The sequence below is a fragment of the Psittacula echo genome (genome assembly GCF_963264785.1).
Source record: "Psittacula echo genome assembly, chromosome: 10".
Classification (NCBI taxonomy): domain Eukaryota; kingdom Metazoa; phylum Chordata; class Aves; order Psittaciformes; family Psittacidae; genus Psittacula; species Psittacula echo.
The window spans coordinates 6,452,056-6,471,476 of record NC_137741.1 but is presented as its reverse complement, the minus strand read 5'-3'; the positions used below and the strand labels follow the sequence as shown (position 1 = coordinate 6,471,476).

Sequence of the window (19,421 nt, the reverse complement as noted above, 5' to 3'; positions counted from 1 at the left end):
TTAACAGCCCATGCCATAATCAAGACTTGAAAAATTATCAGTTACATGAAACTCTTCTATTACGATATTAACATATTCTTTCTAACAAACAGGTGAGCCTAAAGTATCCACCAAAACCTGGTTCTCCAAAATAAGTATTTCATAAATTATTTCTTCAGATTAAGAGGTCTATTGTGATTTGCAGATCTGTGTATTTTTGAGGACCACTAGCTACTAGCTTGCTAAGAACTAGGCAAGATTAAAAACTCAAGCACTTACATTGCCAGATATCCCACCTATGTGTGAATTGCGTAAGTGTAAGTGATGTGCTTCTCACAATCTATTGTACTTAAGTGGAAGAGATTCAAATTCTTGAATATTTAAAAGTTGCTAACAAAATTTTGTACTGCTATAACAAGTGTCTACCCTACAATACTTGTTAACTCAGTACTGTAGTTAAATTTAAAACCAATATAAGGACCCAAATAAATGTCTCCTGCATGGCACCTCAAGTTTTATTCATCTGAGGCTTCTATCCTAATTTTAGATAAACCAAATTCTTCAAATCAGGGAAAATTAATGACACAAAGCCTTAAGCATCAACAATTCTGCACAACCTAACAAGCAGTTAACAGTTTTGAACAAGTTTAGAGCCTGCATTATACTTAACTATTTTTGACATACCTGTGACAATCTGCTCGATGCATGTTAGTGGGACATCATGTTCACCAAGGAGGAGGTTTTTATAATGGAATTTCTGAAACATACGAAAATCAGAGCCATTAATTGCAGTTCTTCAGCTGACAACCAGATATACAGCACAACTTTGAAGAAACTGTGATAAAAGTCAGGCATGCCTAGACTTTGCTGACATGTACCACCCTTGCCCATTTGCAGGCAGCTACAGGTTGTGTAAACAGCAATCTTATGCTGGTGAATTGCACATCAAACTGGTCAGGAACCCCAGTGGGGTATGCAAAATAACCCCATGACCTGCACTGAACTTACTAGCCTCAAAAATTGCTGGTAGAAATTCAATACAAACTGAAGTGTAAAATATATATATATAATATAAAAAAAAATCTCCAACCATTACTGTAACCAAAGGAATTTAAATAAATAAATAAATCAATAAATAAATAGTAATTCTGCTTTCAGTCATGTTTATCAACTACTTCATGTTAAAAGTTAATTTTTTAAGTAGCTTTGGTCAAAGTTACTAAGCATTACTTAGTAAGCACTTACCTACTTTCAGAGCTTTACACATGCCTAGTTAATGCAGTGGTTCTTTTAAAAGCCCCAAATGAAAGTGAAAACTCTACTGAAAATACCATACAGCTCACAACTTGGAAATCCAAACAGCACTGTATGCTGTGCTGTTCCATAGCTGATTGAGGCTTTGAATGGCACACGTTCTGCTTTGACAAAGGCTTGGTTTGTTTCTCTCCTGTTCTCATTGCTTCATCTAAAATGAGAACTCGTTTCACAGTTATTTTGTCCTCTGTCAGTAATGCCAATGGAACTTGGACTCATTAAATGCTTTGCTGATACGATGCTTGTCTAGTCACAGGAACATTTGACATAAAAAAACATGTTCTTCCTTGAAGAAGGCAATTTCTGCTTTGCCTTTTGTAAAACCACTTCCTAATGAAGCCTCCATATAAATGAAGGCAAGAACAGCTGGCTGTACTTCCATACCAAACTTGCACTGTTCTGATACTCTCAATGAAGGAATGGAATAGCAACACCTTTAGAACAAGACAGTGGAACCACATCCTTTACCCTGCTTTCTTTTAGAAGACATCATATTTATATTGGATATGAGACAGATTTACTGTGTTCTAATTCAATCCATTTTACCCATTGCATTTGCTGTCATGATGTAGCAATATGAGTGATAACAAACCTGTAGTGGCATTGGGTCATCCGTAATGAAGGAAATCTTGAAGTTAGTGCAAACCAGTTTGCCCCACAGGTCATACTGACTTGTATCAGTTGCAATGCATTTTCTCACAAAATTTACTTCATTTACCACAATTTCACCTAAAACAGAAAAAGGGGAGGGAAAGAGAGAAGCCTATATAAATCCTGTAGGTACAGCAATTCTAAACCTGTAGTACCAAAAAACCTCCTTAACCTTTTATCTGTTTCATGCTATACACCTCTTTTGGGTAAACCTGGAGTTTAACCAACACCACTCGGGGGTGGGAAAAGAAAGCTATCATTCCCAAAACAGACAACATGGTGCAGCAGTTAAAAACAAAAAAATAGATTAAAAAGCCCCACAACATACCACCCACCACCACAACCCCCACACGCCATTTTCCTTAGAGCCAGAGAACAAAATCTGCAATTCTTCACTATTGAAAATTGATGCATTTGGAAACCACTGTCCTTTAAACAAAAGCATATCCTCATGTACTTCAGATAGAATTCACTTTAAAAACTGAAATCAGTGGCTATTGCTAAGTACTTTTGAGAGTTTTATGAACTTCAGGAATTCAGAATAATCAGTCCACATCTGATTTCACATTTATAAGCAGATTTTTAAGGTGATTTCATCAAAGAAAAACCAGAACACAAACATACTAAACAGTCCTCACCATTGCAAAGTTTCTAGTGTGACCATCTAAAGGACGAGACGACCATTTCCTTTCATAAAACAGAAGATCCAAATGAAGGAACAAAATTATGCTCATTCATCTGGGAAAAGCTATGCTATAAAAAGCATACAGGCAAATGAGACTGAGGACCATTTAAAAAGAGAAAGAAAATCATTACACATTACTTTTTAGTTCCACAACAGAGGTTTCTGAAATCAAAGTAGTAATTTTGTTCATACTTCAGGAAATGAACTTGGTTATTTATGTCACTCTTGTGTAGGGCTTTTGCTTCTGTCACCACATCAGCCACCTCCCTCTGCTGCTATCCGCTATAAATAGTTTGGGAGTGGATGTGTGTTCAAGAAAAGCATAATTTTACACTAGCTGGAGGTTTTTGTTTTCAAAAAGACTAAGGACTAAAGATTGCTAAAGCCTTCTTTGCTTCTAATTGGTTGGGCACATTCAGCCCCAGTTGCCCAAAATGTTATCTCAGAGTCCCCTCTGCAAGAACACAATTCTCTGGGTGACTCTAATAGCAGTAATCAGTTGCCTGTATGTCCAGTGAGTATGGACACAGCTTTGAAAAAGTCTCTCATCTGTCTCCTCATTGTGAGACAGCATTTTCCTCAGGTAGTGATCACTGCACCCAAGTAACCACACATTCAAAGAACTGGTTTGAGCATTCCAAATACTGGAGCAGAAACACACCTTTTGCTATCCTCCAGACCCAGTCTCTACACATGCGCAATCTAAATTATTTAGGCAAGCTGTCCTACTAGCTCTCTTGCCCCAGTATGATCAGGCATCAGCCTGGAAGTCACTAAAGCAGCAGCATAGTCCCTGCTTTTAGTTCAGTTGTCATAAACAGCTACAAAAGTGTTTTGGATTCATCTTTATCCTTGAGCTGGCAGAATTGAGTGTTCTAGGACCATTTGAAGAGGTAAGAGGAGAAGTTTCATTGACCTGTGGTTATCATATACATACATGATCTATGCCAGAAGTGTGAAAATGCCCTATGGAGAGATGTGCTGGAGCTTTAACGTTTTTTCCCAAACACTACCAAACTGTGGTTAAATAAGCTTCTAAATTAATTAAAAATTCTGATTCTGACAGCTTCAAGTTGTTAAAATTCAGCCAAGTCCACAGCAACTAAAAACAATGTCTTGTGATGGGGTACATGAGAATGACAAGCCCTACTTCTGTAAACACTGTAATGAAAACGTTTCAATGCTTTTAGGAGAGCATGAAACTTCTTAATGCCCAGCATTTTATTAACTAAGCTGTCGACTTCAGCAACTGCAAAAGTCCAAACTGTATATTAAAGTAATTCCTTCTCACAGTTGGTGTTAATCTTTAACTATTCAATGTCAAGTTCTCAGTCACATTCTGCCTGTGAAGCTTTCCCTCTTCAAAAAGTCAGTTGTTCTAAATGGTTTTTATTCTTCCTCTTCTCAGGACCTGCATTTCTAATACAAAGATATGAAGAGCCAAAGACACTGTTAAATGAAGTGTAACTTGCATATTTTTTCCCCATATACACTTGCTATCAGATCAGAGAATGATATTTTTTTGAATAACACACCGGAGACAATCTTGCTATAAGCACAAACTACTATCACCAAACTATTTCAGTATTTCATACCTTTGATGCTACAGAACGATAGAGAAATAAGAGATTCAAGCAAACTTCTTTAGTTCGAACCTACTACAGCTTAAGACATACTGCCACATCGCCCTCTTTAAACAAGGTAGTCATTTTACTTCTCTCCTACATTCCTCATAATTGTGTGGCTGCACTACAACATGTCTATACTAACCCTATTTTAGTGCAGCTTCATGTATTCTCATTTCATCCAACACATACATTCTGGGTTTTTTTGGCTTAGCTTCTCCTTTGCACTCAAGTTTACAGGCCTAACACAGAACTGCCAGTTTTGAATCTGAGTGTTACAATACGTCAAGGCAGGGTGCACGCATGCCCATTTCAGCTGCAAGGTTCAAACATTTACAGTGACACATGATAAAGTCTGCAATGCAAATGTAATAGAGGCAGTTTTCAAAAGCCTGCATAAACTGAACTTTTTTTTTTCTTTTTAATGCAGGTTTGGAATTTCCTATTGACCAGGCTTTTATTCCTCCTTTGGATGTCTATGAGTAATATGAAAAGGTTCAAACCTTCCAAATTTAGGAAAGCAGATAAACAACCTAACTAGTATGTGTCGGTCTTGCACAATGAACCTTCTTGCATTTGTAGTTGAGTAGGTGATTTTTCTATACAAGTGTCAACAACAGAGCTATTCAGAGATATTACACTGCACATTTTTACAGCGTAGCTGCTACTTTTTTCCAGTAAACAGTCACAAGCTGTTCCAGACGTGGAACAGCAGTCAGCACTTCCATGTGACGTGAGCAGTCAAAGAATGATCTCAGGAGACAAGAGCAGCTTGTTTAAACTCTGACAGGAAACCAGAAGAAAAATTGAAGGTTGCCACCCTTAAATATAAAGCCTAATCACATTTAATAAAAATATTTCTACATAAAATACATGAATCACAAAAATAACATGAGAGACTGAAGGATCTATCTAGCTAATACACCTTCCACTTCACACATAGCCTCAAACTGGTAAACCTCAGAAAAATTCTGCTAAATCTCCCCCACACATATGCAATTTGACTCTCTCATATTTTGAGCATTAAGAGAATTCATGGCATGTATCTAGTGCACCACGATATGTAGCATAACCTGCTACAATCCAAAGAAAGTTCAGAAGGCAGAGCAGGCACATGGAAGAACTGGAGACAACAGCGGCACAGCTGAAAATGCTGAATTCAGTGATGGGCAGAGCAGGGGATCAACAGGGAGCACAGCTGCTGAGCAACAGCACCAGCTTTGTCTCCCCGGCATGCAGACACACCAAGCGAGTCTGGTCTGGGCATCAGGGCAATTGATTTCTGTAAAATCTGAAAGGCAATCCCAAATCAGTGACATCCTAAAATAAAGGATGCTCTGCACCATTTCGCCTGCTACTGAACAATTCTTTTGCAACTTTTGGTGCCATGCCCTATGGGATCAAGTTTAATTTGTTTCTCTTACAAAGGTAGTCATTTGTAACTTACAAATGCTGGATCTGATAACCTGCACACACGCAGATCACAAAAAATATCTTGAAAGTTTTCTTAGCTCTTGTGTGTATTGTGTGTCCCTTTCATAACCATTTGTTATCAATAACAGGGTGATCAGACAATAAGTAAATTTGACAGATCTGAAAAAATAAGCAAGAATTGCTACACTCAGCACTGCATTAGAACTTGTAACTGGAAATTTCTACATTTTCTCTGGAGACAAGCGTCTAGATTCTCTGCAGCAGTAGGAGATGCATAAACAATCCTTTTTCATCTGTACAGACAGTTCTCATGTTTGCTATTTTAAGATTTTGTATTATCTTAGCTTAAAATTCAAGAAACATGCCACAGAAAACTCAAGTAGCTTCCAGGTTTTCAGTTGCTCACTGACGCATTTGCCAAACACTTCCAGCCAGAAGAGTTTCTTGCACAGTTTTGCTGCCTATGAGCACAGGAGGGAGACAGCACAAGAGTCTATCTTAAAGCCTTAGTTTTCATGGAAGAAGGTGGATTAAGACCATGACCTTACCAACCGTTTCCAGCCTGAACCGAACCATTTCCAACAATGCCAACTGAATACAACAATGCTGCACAAATGAAATAAAGTAACGGGGCAGTTTACAAGGAGACATATTTATGCTGTACTGTGTACATATATATATATACACATGCATATTGGTACCTACAGAGAGAGAACACATGCACACATACTAAAAGTGTGTTAAAATGCTAACATACAGCACATTAAGAACCTGATACTTGTTAGAGGCAATTTTCTGACTGAAATCAGACTCCATAAATGAGTAATGCAAACCCTGCAGGCTCAAGAAGTTTGAAGGTACCCTACATATTGCTAAGGGAAGTTTTTCAATGCTGTACTAAAGCAAAGGAATAGATTTATTAGTATAAATTTTCTTTAATGAGCACTGAAGTTCTAAATTAAAATCTGAATATGTTTAAGTGTTTGTTCAAGGTCCAATAGACATAAGGACAACAGAGAGTACCAAATACTTTCTGCAGTCACATAATTGCTACCTAAATTCATAAAATCCTAGCACCTGAATACACTTAGGAAACTAAACCCCTGCTCCTCATTTATAATGCTGATAGAGATTACCCAATGAAAAACATCGGGTAATCGCTTATAATGCTGACAGTGATTACCCAACAGAAAAACAGCTTGTGTGAAAGTCTAAAAAGTTCACAACAGAAAAGCTAAATTAATTCAAGTAGCCATTTAACCATCTAAAAATGTACATTAGTGAGGTCACTTCCATTTAGAAAGATCTAAGTCTAAAACTGCTCCAAAATGACTGGCAAATAATTAACTTCTGTAAATTTCTGAGTGAGAATTTCCAATAAAAACTTTGTTAATAAGTAACTGAAATCCAGAACATCCTCACTCATTTAGCTGCCTTTTCTTAGCTGTTCTCTCCTAGAGAGAATACCAAAATTGTATGACTTTATTAGTATGCACCAAGCATTTAGGTGTAAATGTCTCTAACCCACTTCTAAATGAATCTTCTGTTCAAGTGTGCTCAGCCACTTCCAAACTTAAGAGAAAAGTATTTGTAAGGTCGCAAATTAACTTTCTTATCGCTTTTCTGATCTCCATGTGCTGCACAATGTATTCAGGTATGTGAAAACAAAAAAAGCTGCACCCATCGGTTTTCCCCCCCAACTATTTTGCAAACTTTCACAATTAGTTAAAGAAAGGACTACATTTAATCTTCTGTACATCTGCAGAAAGGAAAAAACTAAAAACAAGGTAAAAATACTGTTCCAAAAGGACAGCTTAATACCTTGAAATTGAATGGGGAATGAAAACCAATTTAGATATGTTCCATTTGCATTAATTTTTAATAGGAGAACCTGGCATATCTGTCAAAAAAGAACAACTCTAACCACTGCTTAAGAGTGGGATGTTTTAAATGCACAGTACCAAAAGAGCTTGCTTTGCCAATCTGATTGGAAAAAATGGTCATTAAAATATCAGATATCAATACTGTACAGTTTTTCTAGTGTGCCAACAAACAGAAAAAGAGAAACAGCATGACAGGAGCTTAGCTAAATTTTAGAAGTGCTCAGTAAGGAAAAAAAGTAGCAAAGAAGTAAACAACAGTAGAACAACTATTATTTTCCCATGCACAATAACAAGATTAGAATCAGTATTTGTCCGGTAATGGCTAATCATTGTGAACCCTGCAAAAGAAATTGACCCCAAGAGGGGTGTGAAAAGGTGACTGCTTTTCTGAACTAGGAAAGGATGCTCCGCAAAAGCTTCCCCCGCACCCCAGAAACACACTGAAGGACTCAAGAACGTGGAGCAAGCAACCGGTAGTTCTCGCGGCAAGAAGGGAACATCCATCATGACCAAGGCTCTCATTACCCACTGCATCCAAAACAAAGTACTGCAGTAGATTAAAAAGCTGACCATGCTTACGGAGTTGCTTTAATCCAGCAGCTGGTATTACCCTCAAAAACGGAAACCATAGCCATCATTCATTCCCACATCAACCCTTGTGCTGGCACTGCCATTTGTGTAAGACTTTGTTAGTCACATCAGAGAACTGATCCAGCTGAAAATAATTCTAACCAAGTATTTTTCTTCCTTTTTCATCATCACAGATTTCATTTGAATTAGCAATCTGATCTGGCTTGTTCCTTGGCTGCACAAAAGAGCACCAAGTAGTTAACAGGAATGCACACCTGTGATGAGAAAAGTAGAATAATAAACTGTTCCTCTTGGCACCAGTATGTATTTTTAGACCAAATTAAAATAACCCTATCAATCACCAACACACCCCCCTCCCCAAAAAAAAGGGGTTTTAGCAATGATTTAGTCAGAGTTCTGTACCATGAACAATAGACATGCTGGCAAGGAGAAAGAGTGCTTTGTGTTTTGCATATTTTTAGTCTGGCTACATAAACTACAGACTTGCAAAGCCTGACTTTGCCTGAACAATATAATCAGTAACATTCTGAGAGGAATGTGGTTTCCATCCTGTTATTCTGTAACTGCGTCACCAATACCAGTTACAGATGCTGTTCTGACCTTGTAACATAGTACTGGGTCTTGCTTAAATTACTCAGGTTTGGCTGAAGAAATAAATCAATACCAAAATGTGTTCCCTTGAAATTAGTTTGCTGAAGACTTACTTCATTGAAAGCAAGTACCTTTGGCAGGAGACAAAACCCTCAGCAGTTCATTCAGCTGACAAACAAGAATCTACAGTAGCATTTTATCCCCTTTCTGACCTTTAATGACTTGTAGCATTAAATGTATGTGGGACAGCATGGGCAGAAGCCAAGTATGCTGGAACTGTTTTGCAGAATGCACGTGCAGAAGCATCAAAATATTTAATTTTAAAGCATGTTCATACCTCTACCTTTAAAGAAGGATTTCCACGTTACCTTACAGCTAATCTGTTGCAAAAGAAAAGTACTTCTGTAGATAGTTACAAATACTTAAAATATATTACTAGTCAGAAACTTTAAGAAATGCCCTCACTGTGTTGATAACAAACAAAGCAGAACAAACTGACTCCATCCAGCAAAATCTGCCTGTAAGACCATATCTGGAACTCAGATTCTACACGCACACTGCCTTGGTAGTACTTACCTCATGCCAACCCTTAAAAAAAACCCAAAACAAAAAACAAAACAAGCAGCTAACTGAACCTAAAGGAGGCCTGAAAATTTACTGAGTCAAACAAAAGGAGCTATAATAGCCAGAAGTATTTACTGTATACTTTGTGTGATGCCTCATTTGTTCTAAATATAAGTCAAATGCTTGGCGCATTTGTAAAGTTCTTGCAGTATGAAAGATCAGTTTGCAGAAAACTGCTGCTTTGGATTTCAGATCTAGAGTTTGAAATTCTGATTATTTATTTAAGTAAAGCTTTCAGTAATCTTGGTGTAGACACAAAAAAAGGATTTTACTTTAGAAAAACTTTATGGGATTGTATTGTTTTCCAATGGCCATTCTGATTAACTAATCTGGCCATTCCAAAATGTTGAAAACAATTTTATGCTCTTGTATGACACTGACTCCTGAAAAGAAGCTGAAATTACAAAGCTATTTCACTTACTTGTCTAGTCTCACAAACTAACTTTAAAAACAAACAAAATTTTACAGTAACATTTCAATTTCAAGTAAGAAACTTGATGCAGGAAAGAAACCCATACCCTGCAATAAGATGTCTCAATCCACTGCAATGAGTAAGAGCGCCTTGGCTGGCATACCACAACATGGGGAATGAGAACCAGCAACCGAAACAGGCTTCGTAAACAATCAGAAACCAACTTCTATCCAAGTTCTACACGCTATCCCTGCTCATTATCAACAAATGAGCATTCTTAACAGATCAAGCAATACCTAGAGTATCGACAATTCCTCCCAGAAACACAGATGGAAAAAGGCACTGACAGTGACAGCATTACTACTTGTACCATGCAATTGAACAATCCCAGTTTCCCCTTTGAGGTGTTAAACCAAAATGATTCCTAATACATAAGAAAGGCAGGTCTGACAAGCCTCTCGGGTTACGCATTAACTCCTGGACTTGGTCCCTGTTTCTTTCTTACAGACACCCATCCCAGTGCCAGCGCTGGTATCATGCGCTCACAGCACCTCTGTTCTGTTCTGGGATACCACAAACCAAAACAAAATGCCAAGAGATACAGGGGTTCAAATCAGGCAGGAGTGAGCACACCCGAGGTGCTAACATACAAGGATGCCTCGTCAAAAAGTGTGCTTTCATCCTCTTATCACGTGTTGCAACGGCTCTGGAACACGACTTCATGGACAAAGGATTTGCAGAAAGTGGAGAAAAAAAATCTACAGGAAAAGAGCTGGGAGCTAACTCATGAGAGAATCAGACACTGCTATAGGACAGTCTTATATGACTGGTCTAAGACTGTGTACAGTTTTAAAACCTCCCACAGATCAATTTCTACAGTCGTTTGCCTATCTAAGGGTGCATATATACAAATAAACAAAATTAACCAACCCCCAAAAGCAGGTTGCAAATTCAATTAAGCTGTCATTAATAGATAAAACCCCAATATATCCAATGGCAGAAGTCTCAAACACAACATTCCACCTCATCAAGAATACAGCACAACTGGAGAATGCCCAGAGGCAATCAAAAGGATGATTAAAGCAATAGAAAGCTTCCCTCTTAGGACCACGACAACTAAGCTAGAGGGAAGCAAAACAGAGTGGACATATGACACAAGTATGAAAAATCACAAATCACATGGAATGGGCGAATATGGCTTGACGTTTGCTGTGCCCTACAAGAACTAGGATTTATCCACAGAAACTAGATGGTAGTTAAGTCCAGAATAAAAAAAGGTAGTCAGTAGCAGCATACAATTAGATTGCTGAACTTATTACTAGATGAAGCTGTGGGCGATTGAAGTTTACATGGTATAGAAAGCCAAAGTCATGTAAGAAAAATCCAGCAAGAGGAATTAAGTACAACAGCACTGTCTCTATGATGCTCTGTAACTCATCATCTGGATCTCCCCCCATTACGGTACTCTCGGAGGGAAGTCCCCATGCCACATGCTGAAGGAAGCTGGAGGGTGCAGAACAAGCAGCTGGGAGGACTCCTTGTCCTGTTCTTTCCTCTTCCTACGTGCTAGCAAGAGGTAACATCTGACCCAGTCCAACCATACTTACGACTCGTTCATAAACTCACCATGAGTGTGACTGCACACCAACGGTGCCACTGAAGTTGACTTCTATGAACTGTCCATGTAACATGATGCAGACACAAGAGGCTATGATTAGCTGCTTTGCAACAGCACACATTTTTAACTTGCCTTAATGTGAGCCACTCTGAAAGATAAAAAAATGCTATCCTAATTCAGTTTACTTCTATAATTTTATAATAATACTTCTAGAATTATAACTGGTTTGTGGCTACTTACAGGTAACAACTGCTAACTCAATCTACTAGCAAATTAGTATACTGAGCAACACTTCAAAGTAATTACCAGTGGGTATTACAATCCAGGAGGAACAATTGTTTTCTCACACTTCATCAGATATTCCATTAGTTACATATCTCCTGCAGAATATCCTGGTGAGCAACACAGAGGAAGGACCTTTTGGTCTGACCCATCCTGAACTATGGCATGGCACTGCTTACTGCACAGGCACCACACTGGCTCCTTATCTATGTATTACACCTCCCTGCACACTGCATTGCCAATCACATCATGAAAGCATACATTGCATTACATCTCAGTTCTGTTGCACAATTTTTTTTGAATGCTTAAGTTGATGTCTCAAAAATGCCACAGACATTGTTGTGGACACAGGCTACAATCGATTACCAGAACAAAACACAACTTCAAGTTTAACAACTTCATTCTCCCTCAAGTACACAAGCTGATTTCCCACGAGCCAGGCAAAGCACTTTAACAGACTGACTGGTAGCCTATCTGCTATTTGTCTGTATTTCCTCTTTGACATGATCACAGAACAAGCTATGCAAGGAAACAAAGTTAAAATAAGTGAAACTGTTCCTCAGGCCAGCTCTTCAACTAACTGCAAAAATTCTTCATTGAAGAGCTACTCTAGGAGAACAGAACTGCAGAAAGAAAGAGAACACTTTTTTATAAGTCTATCTTGAAACCATACCATGTGCTTTGGCATGAAATTAAACCAAGTTCTAGAAAATTATTTGGTTTTCCCTACTGCATTATCAGTGTTGCCACTTACAACCAAGATTTTTACTTCCTTAAAATGATGTTTGTTGCTTTTCCTAATATACCACTGTCCTCAGAGCACACAGCTCCATGAAAATACAGGCTTTTGTTCCAAAATATGAAGAGATGCATCTCTATTCCTCTGGGCACCAGAGAAAACTTTAAAAACAAACTCTACAAGTTAAAAGTCAATTCCAATGTAAGTTCCCCCATACTCCCCTGCCTGCCTACTGCCTCCCAAAATAAACCCCCACCATTTTGTAACCTGGTATTGTTTCTAGGTCTGGAACTCCCTCTCCTAACCTGCACCGCACAGAAATACAAGTTAGGTAGTATGGTATTAGGGTCAAATATTAGTCACTCCCTCAAAGTGATTATGTTTTAAGAATCAAAAGCTTAATACAGCTATTTGCAGTTTTTAAAGATTACTAAAGGTGCTGTAACTGCTTCTACTAACATAATTCAATTTCAAAAGAACTCCTTAAAAACTCTACCAATTAGACCAGCATAACAAACATTCAGCCACTCAGGATTAACTCTGTTCCTGAGAGCAAAGGCAATTTTATACAATTCTATCCTGTTAAGGATAGAATGTTAGAAATACCATAGTCAAACTGTACTTGCAAGGGAGTACAAGTCAGCCTTAATGTAATTAAATGAGTTGGAATTTGGCCAGAAAGTTGGGTTATGACAAATCCAAAGCCAGTCTATCCAACAGTACAATGTGTACTTGTTTATACACTTTGCTGCTGCACCATTTGACGGCAGAAAAAATCCCAAGTTTTTAGGCCAGTGCTTAACTTTAAACAAGAAGAGCTGCATTTAAGTAATTTAAAATAAGTCACTTCTAAACTCCACCCCACCCTCATACTGACTGATGCTCACAAAAATGAAAAGATTATAAGGCCTACTCTGTGGCTGTACAGAGCAGTGAGCTTTATTATGAAACAGTTCAAAATAACACCTTAGAATAATATGGAGGTGGAAATTTGAATGCTATGCTGAGTCATACTCTCTCAATTGGTTTCTATGCAACCTGAGGCAACTTACTACAAACATCCCAAAAGCCACCAAATGCTAATTTCAAAGATAGCACAGAAAAGGGAAATGATGTAAACACAGGATAAATATAAGCCAGTTGAGGAAAAACAAGACCCAGTTAGCACCATTTTAAGTGTTTTTCGGAGTTTCACAAATAAAGCATGAACCACATTGCAAAAAGTTACTGCACAGAAGTTGTTTTCTGTAACTGCTCATGCACACATCTCACAGCAAAGGCAAGATGTGTTAAACTCTGAGGAAAACAATCTCGTTCTGCCTTGCATTTTCTGTGGAATGTCTCAGAGAAGAACATGCAGTCACTTCCTTGTGAGTCAAAGACCTTGGACGAATATCAACTGCAACATAACCAATGAGATGCCAAGTGGCAAGTAGAAGTTTTGCAAGCTTAAAGATATATCTGTATTTCAAATCTCAGCAATCTCAGCAATGCATTTTAAGGTATTTCTGCCTCAAGCAAAATCTGTATTATTTTGTCTCACACAGAGTGTCAATCAGTTGTTATTTACTCTTTCAGCTGAACCTCTTCCACAATATTTCAGCCTCTTAAGCTTAAGGTACCTCACTCGACCATATAATGTATCAATTAGTACTGCTTAATTAACAAAAGTCCCACAAGAAACAGTGACAGAAATGATTTTTAAGAGTAACTTATTTATTCTATTGATCACTTTCAAAGTTAACATGTTTTATCAACTTAGCCCACATGACAGCAATAGCTTCCTACATTAGTACATGTGTAAATTCTTGTTTGTTGACATACAATCTTAATGCTAACAAAAAAAATGCAGTGTACCACTGTTTAAAACTCAAAATTACCCCTAGAAAGGTCAAAACAAATTTATTACTGCAATGCAGAGTTCGCAACGAAAGTAATCTTGAGCATAGTAGATTATTCCTGTGGTATCTGAAAAAGCTTTTTGAAATTCTTATTGATCAAAGTGTCATTTACCAAAGATTACTTCTTATTTAAAATATGTAAGACATGAGTATTTTACACTTTAATAAATATGTAATTATGATCAATAATAAAAACATTGTTTTTCTCATCCACACACTGAAAAGGTTATTCTGCATAGGTTTAAAGCCACCTAAAAATTCCAAAATTACTTAACAGCTGCACCTTCAATAACAGTAAGTGACTAAAGGTGGCATTTTTCAATGCCACCATCAGTTTCCCAATACACAAGTCAATCATACCTACCTACTTGAAATTCTATGACTATTTGCCTTTAAAATAAAGGAAGATTACCACATATGCTATAGCAGTGGATTCTGCACGCAGGTAAAGGTCTGACTATCTGATTAGTAGTCTTCCAAAAGGTATCAATAAATGCTATAAAACTTACAGTGCTTCATTGCAAATACTGACAACAAAACCAACACGTTATCTTCCACACACTAAAGCACTGCAAAACTGCCGATGTATTTATTTAGTGTTTCAGGCAGGTTCAAACAATCTTCTACAGACAAATATCTCTGGATTTTCCTACTTGGACATTATATTCCCTGAAGGATTGCACAAAGATTAAAATACACCAAAGTCACTAACCACAGTAAAATAGGGAAAACTAATTACATTTTACCAATTCTATTATAATAAACAAATGGCTTAAATATACCCTTGTTGAGGTATTTGTCAAATTCCTGATTTATGCCTACCTGGCAAAAGTACTGGTTCCAGTTTTTTAATCCTTGGTTCTGACGCTATATGGTCTTCAGCCTGAAGGGAAAAGAAAAGGATGATTTACTTCAGAATCAGAACTTCACATTCAGACATAAGTCTTGGGCAACACTTGGCAACAAAGACAACAACTTCTTTTAACTTTGCAAGCTGATCTTAAAAAAGCTACGATCCAATCATAGCAACATTTTTCTGTGAAGGTACTGACATTTTTTTTTGTGTACATTCAGCTTTTCACCAGAAGAATAATGTATGTAGCTGCTAATGTTTAACTGTGTAACCTAGACTATAAAAAAAAACCCCATACAGGTCAAATGAAAACCAATTTGGACTGACATTCCATAGAGACCCAGGTCCTACAACAAGAACTACATTGACACAGATGCTCCAGTTTGCACAAAACTCTCTGTTAACTTTTCATATGCATGACTTTCTGGCACAGTAAAAATTTCCCCAAACCCAAGGCCTAGAACACATACATGCCTTCACATATTTAACATCAAACCTTAAAAATAAAAATACTTCTATAGAAAAACTGGAACCTGCAGTGAATAACCTTAATGCCTATGGTTCCTACATTGAGAGCGATACTGCTGCTTCCCATGACTAGGAACATCCAGAAGTATGTTGCATCAACATTTCACTTTTACCAAGAAACTGAAAAAGCAAACGTGAGTCAACATGTCAAACACGCTGCTTAGGAGAGGTTCTGCCTGGTCTCAACTACATCAATTAAAATCACATTCTGTCAAGTGCACACTCGGACCACACCAAGAAATCCTGGTAGCTCTACCAAATACTCTTGATGGGATATACACTACATAGATCATTCTACTATAGACACTTGATTTTCTTATTCATGCTATCAGCAGTGTTTTAAACGTGAAATCATGGCTATGGTGAGAATTCAACTCTGCGCAACAGGCACGCTCCTGTTCTCTTCCCAAACTACTGCACAGCGCGACTGCGGGTAACGCCGATCCCACCCAGAGGAACGCGAGCACCTGAGGCATTATTCGTAACTTTCCGACATAATCCCACGCTGGCTGGTTTCAACCAGCACAAGAGTTCATTTTGATTTAGTTCTGCTCCTCGAGCGAAGCCTGGCCCTGTCACCAGCATTTGCTCACCCGATGTTTGTGTGCGACTTCAGCCGCTGCCTGGCTTTTGTCTCCCCGAGCAGCGGAGGGTTCCCGGAGCCGCAGGGGCTGGCGTGCCGCCACCAGCCGGGGACCCCGAGCCGAGCGCGGAGAACCTCCGGGCCCAGCACTGGGCGCACCCTCCGGGCCGGGCCGACCCAGCCGCCGCGCTGTAGGGCAAGACCCGGCGGCGGCACCACGGGCAGGGTCAAGGCCAGGGCCGGGAAGGGAAGACCCGAGAAGGAAAAGGCTGTTACCTGAGGCAGCGGCAGAAGGTAAGACTTGAAGGTGGGTTTGGGCTGCTTGAGAGAAAACATTGTCGCTGCCGGCGGGGACCCCGGCGGGCGGGGAGGGAGCGGCAGGCCGGGCCGGGCCCAGCAGGCCCCGTCCCGCGGAGGCAGGGTGCCGACACCCGCCGGCTCAGGCCCGGCGGCCGCTCGGGGCTGCGCGCTTCCAGCCACACGGCGGCGGCCCGGGCGGGCGGCGGCGGAGGCGGCCCCAGCGCACCCTCCTGCCCCCAGGGAGGAGTCAGCCTTCTGGGCAGGCTCGGCCTGCGGCTGCCGCAGCCCCTCATGGGCCCCCCGCAGCTCCCTCCACCTCCCCGCGAGCGCGCCCGCCCGCGGCCCAGCACCTCTCTACCGCCGGTGGCGGCCGGGCGACGGCAGCGCCGGCAGGCAGCAAATTGAGGCGGGCTTTGCTGGGGCGGCCATGTTTGAGGGGGGAGCGGCCTCGTACGGCGGCGCAGAGGGCACAAGCGGCCGCGGCCCGGTGGGGTCGGCAGCTCACGCTTTGTCCGCTTTAACACTGTTGCCGCCAGCACCCCTATTGCCGAGCGGACCCACCGCGGCGCCAGGTTATCGGAGACCTCGCTCGGCTCCGTCGCCCCAAGGGCGGGCCAGGGCCCGGCCCCAGGCTCTGCACCGACAGCGGCGGCGCTCCAGGGTACCGGGACGGGCACTGCAGCTCGGGGTGTCTGTAGTTCCGGGCCGCAGGCGGACTGTGAAAGCCCGCTCGGGATCTGCAGTGCCAGGTCTTCACTGCACCCAGGGCTGCCGCGGACTAGCTCCGGCATGAACCTGCTTCTGCTGCCGAGTTGTGCTGTCACCTGTTACACAAGGCCTGTCACCTTACAGCTGTGCATGGCCACCCTTGTGGTTGTCGAACTACCACCTGCTGGAGGTGGGTGCAGATCCAACATCCCAGTAATTCCCTTTCCTTGATCTTCTAGGCACTCCTGGTTTACTCACTCGAGCTTCTCTAGAACATGGAAATAAAGCAGCTACCCACCTAAACTACCAAAATCCAACACTGCTCTCTCTCTCTCTCCTTTAGTAAAGAAGAAACTGAGTAACACCTCACGTTTGTTTAGTGGCCCTTGGCACCCTTAAAGGTCCACGCTGCAGATGGGAGTACTGACCGCAATGAATGTGGTATGGCCTTTGCTGTGAGAACACCTCCTATGAGAAACAACAGTTTGGAAGGAAATGCGATTTAATTGAGAGCCCTAAAGTGAGACCACATGGGTCCATTGCCTGTGAGACTGACAAAAGGGGGACAGACTGGTTCTCCTGCTGGTGGCCGCAGCACAAAGGAAATGGGTAAAACCAGCCAAGCCCCTCCAGAGTTTGAGGCCCAGTCTGGTGGTCAAGTATGGTAAGAAGGGCTGCTGGCTTCTGTGCTGGCTGGTACACCGCAGTGATGGTCCCAGTTAAGAGCCAAGCACAGTTCACTGCAAGGCCCATGGTTTAGGGGCAAGAGTTGAAGGCCAGGACCTGCCAAACTAACAGCTAGCATTTGGGCACTGCAGCCTCACATTATTAAAAAGCACAGTTTTGATCAGCATACCGCCATTTTTCCGTAACAGCTCACATGCAAGATAACATCAGTAAAGGCCTTCTACAGCACAGTGGTGTTGTAATATCACCATGACATAAAGGTACCAAAGAACTACAAAAGTCCAGAAAAATTACATGTTTTTAGGCACAAAATGAAACATGCAGCACCCAGCATCATCTGCAGGGTCAGGATCTTCGCTTACCATCATTAATAGGAAGCACATTACATTGCACTATGGCCCCTGGGATTTTCCTGTGAAGTTAGAGGGTGAATGCTCGATGAAAGAACAGACTTCAGGCTACAATCACGATTCCCCAATTTAGATGAGATGTCCCATTCATGCCAGCAGGGAGGGAGGTTTGAACAGTGAGGAGTGGAACAACCCCCTCCCACCTGCCCAGGTTTAAGTAAGAGTGCGTATGTTTAAAGCTGTTCTACAGCCCAGGGTCTCCCCTGGGCTTACATGGTCCTCACATGAGCAAGCACCTCCATAACGGTGCACTACTCTTGGACTTGCAGGTGAAGAAGATAACAATCATAGAATCATAGAATAGTTAGGGTTGGAAAGGACCTCAAGATCATCTAGTTCCAACCCCCCTGCCATGGGCAGGGACACCCCACACTAAACCATGCCACCCAAGGCCTCATCTAACCTGGCCTTGAACACGGCCAAGGATGGAGCATTCACAACCTCCCTGGGCAACCCATCCCAGTGCCTCACCACCCTAACAGTAAACAATCCCACTGTGTAGTCTGTTTAAAACAAGTGCACCTACTTGCACAAGGGTCTAATCTTACTGGGTGTTGACTGACAGTTCCTGTCCCTTTATCCTGTATTTCCACACACAAGGTTTTTATTTTATGCTGCACACAACATTGTCTAAGTGGCATTATTCAGCCTGGCATTGTCTCAGGCTCAGCCTGTGTCCATTTTAGAGTGCACTGTGCTGCTGCAGCAGCTGCTGGTGGTGTAATGCTGAGTGTTCAGCAGTGCTGTGACAGCAAGCCACAGCATCTCTTCTGCTGGTGACTTAGCTCTTTCACAAGCTAAATCCCATGAATGTTTGAGAAGTGAGAAATACTGCAGGACTTGCCCTCACCATTAAAGTTTTTTTGTTCATATTCAGGACATTGTTGAAAGGAAATTAAAATCAGAAAAGGGGAAAGAGATAGCGAGGGGGCAAGGAAGGCAGAAACTGCACAGATCAGCTAGGTTACATGTTTGAAATTGCATGTAACAAATTTGCCCGTGATATTAAAACTGACAATTATT

At 40.9% G+C, this 19,421-nt stretch overlaps 1 protein-coding gene across 1 annotated transcript in view; it reads right to left on the bottom strand.

The window, feature by feature from the left end:
• Positions 1-16,943, bottom strand: part of MTMR10 (myotubularin related protein 10) — a 39,165-nt gene extending 22,222 nt beyond the window's left edge. The window contains exons 1-4 of the mRNA XM_080626405.1: positions 16,570-16,943; positions 15,152-15,212; positions 1,886-2,022; positions 664-736 (exon numbers count right to left, since the gene is read on the bottom strand). Of these exons, the coding sequence (XP_080482531.1) occupies positions 664-736; positions 1,886-2,022; positions 15,152-15,212; positions 16,570-16,629 (331 nt within the window). The 5' untranslated portion in view covers positions 16,630-16,943. The remainder of the gene's footprint in view (positions 1-663; positions 737-1,885; positions 2,023-15,151; positions 15,213-16,569) is intronic.
• Between the last annotated feature and the right edge of the window lie 2,478 nt (positions 16,944-19,421).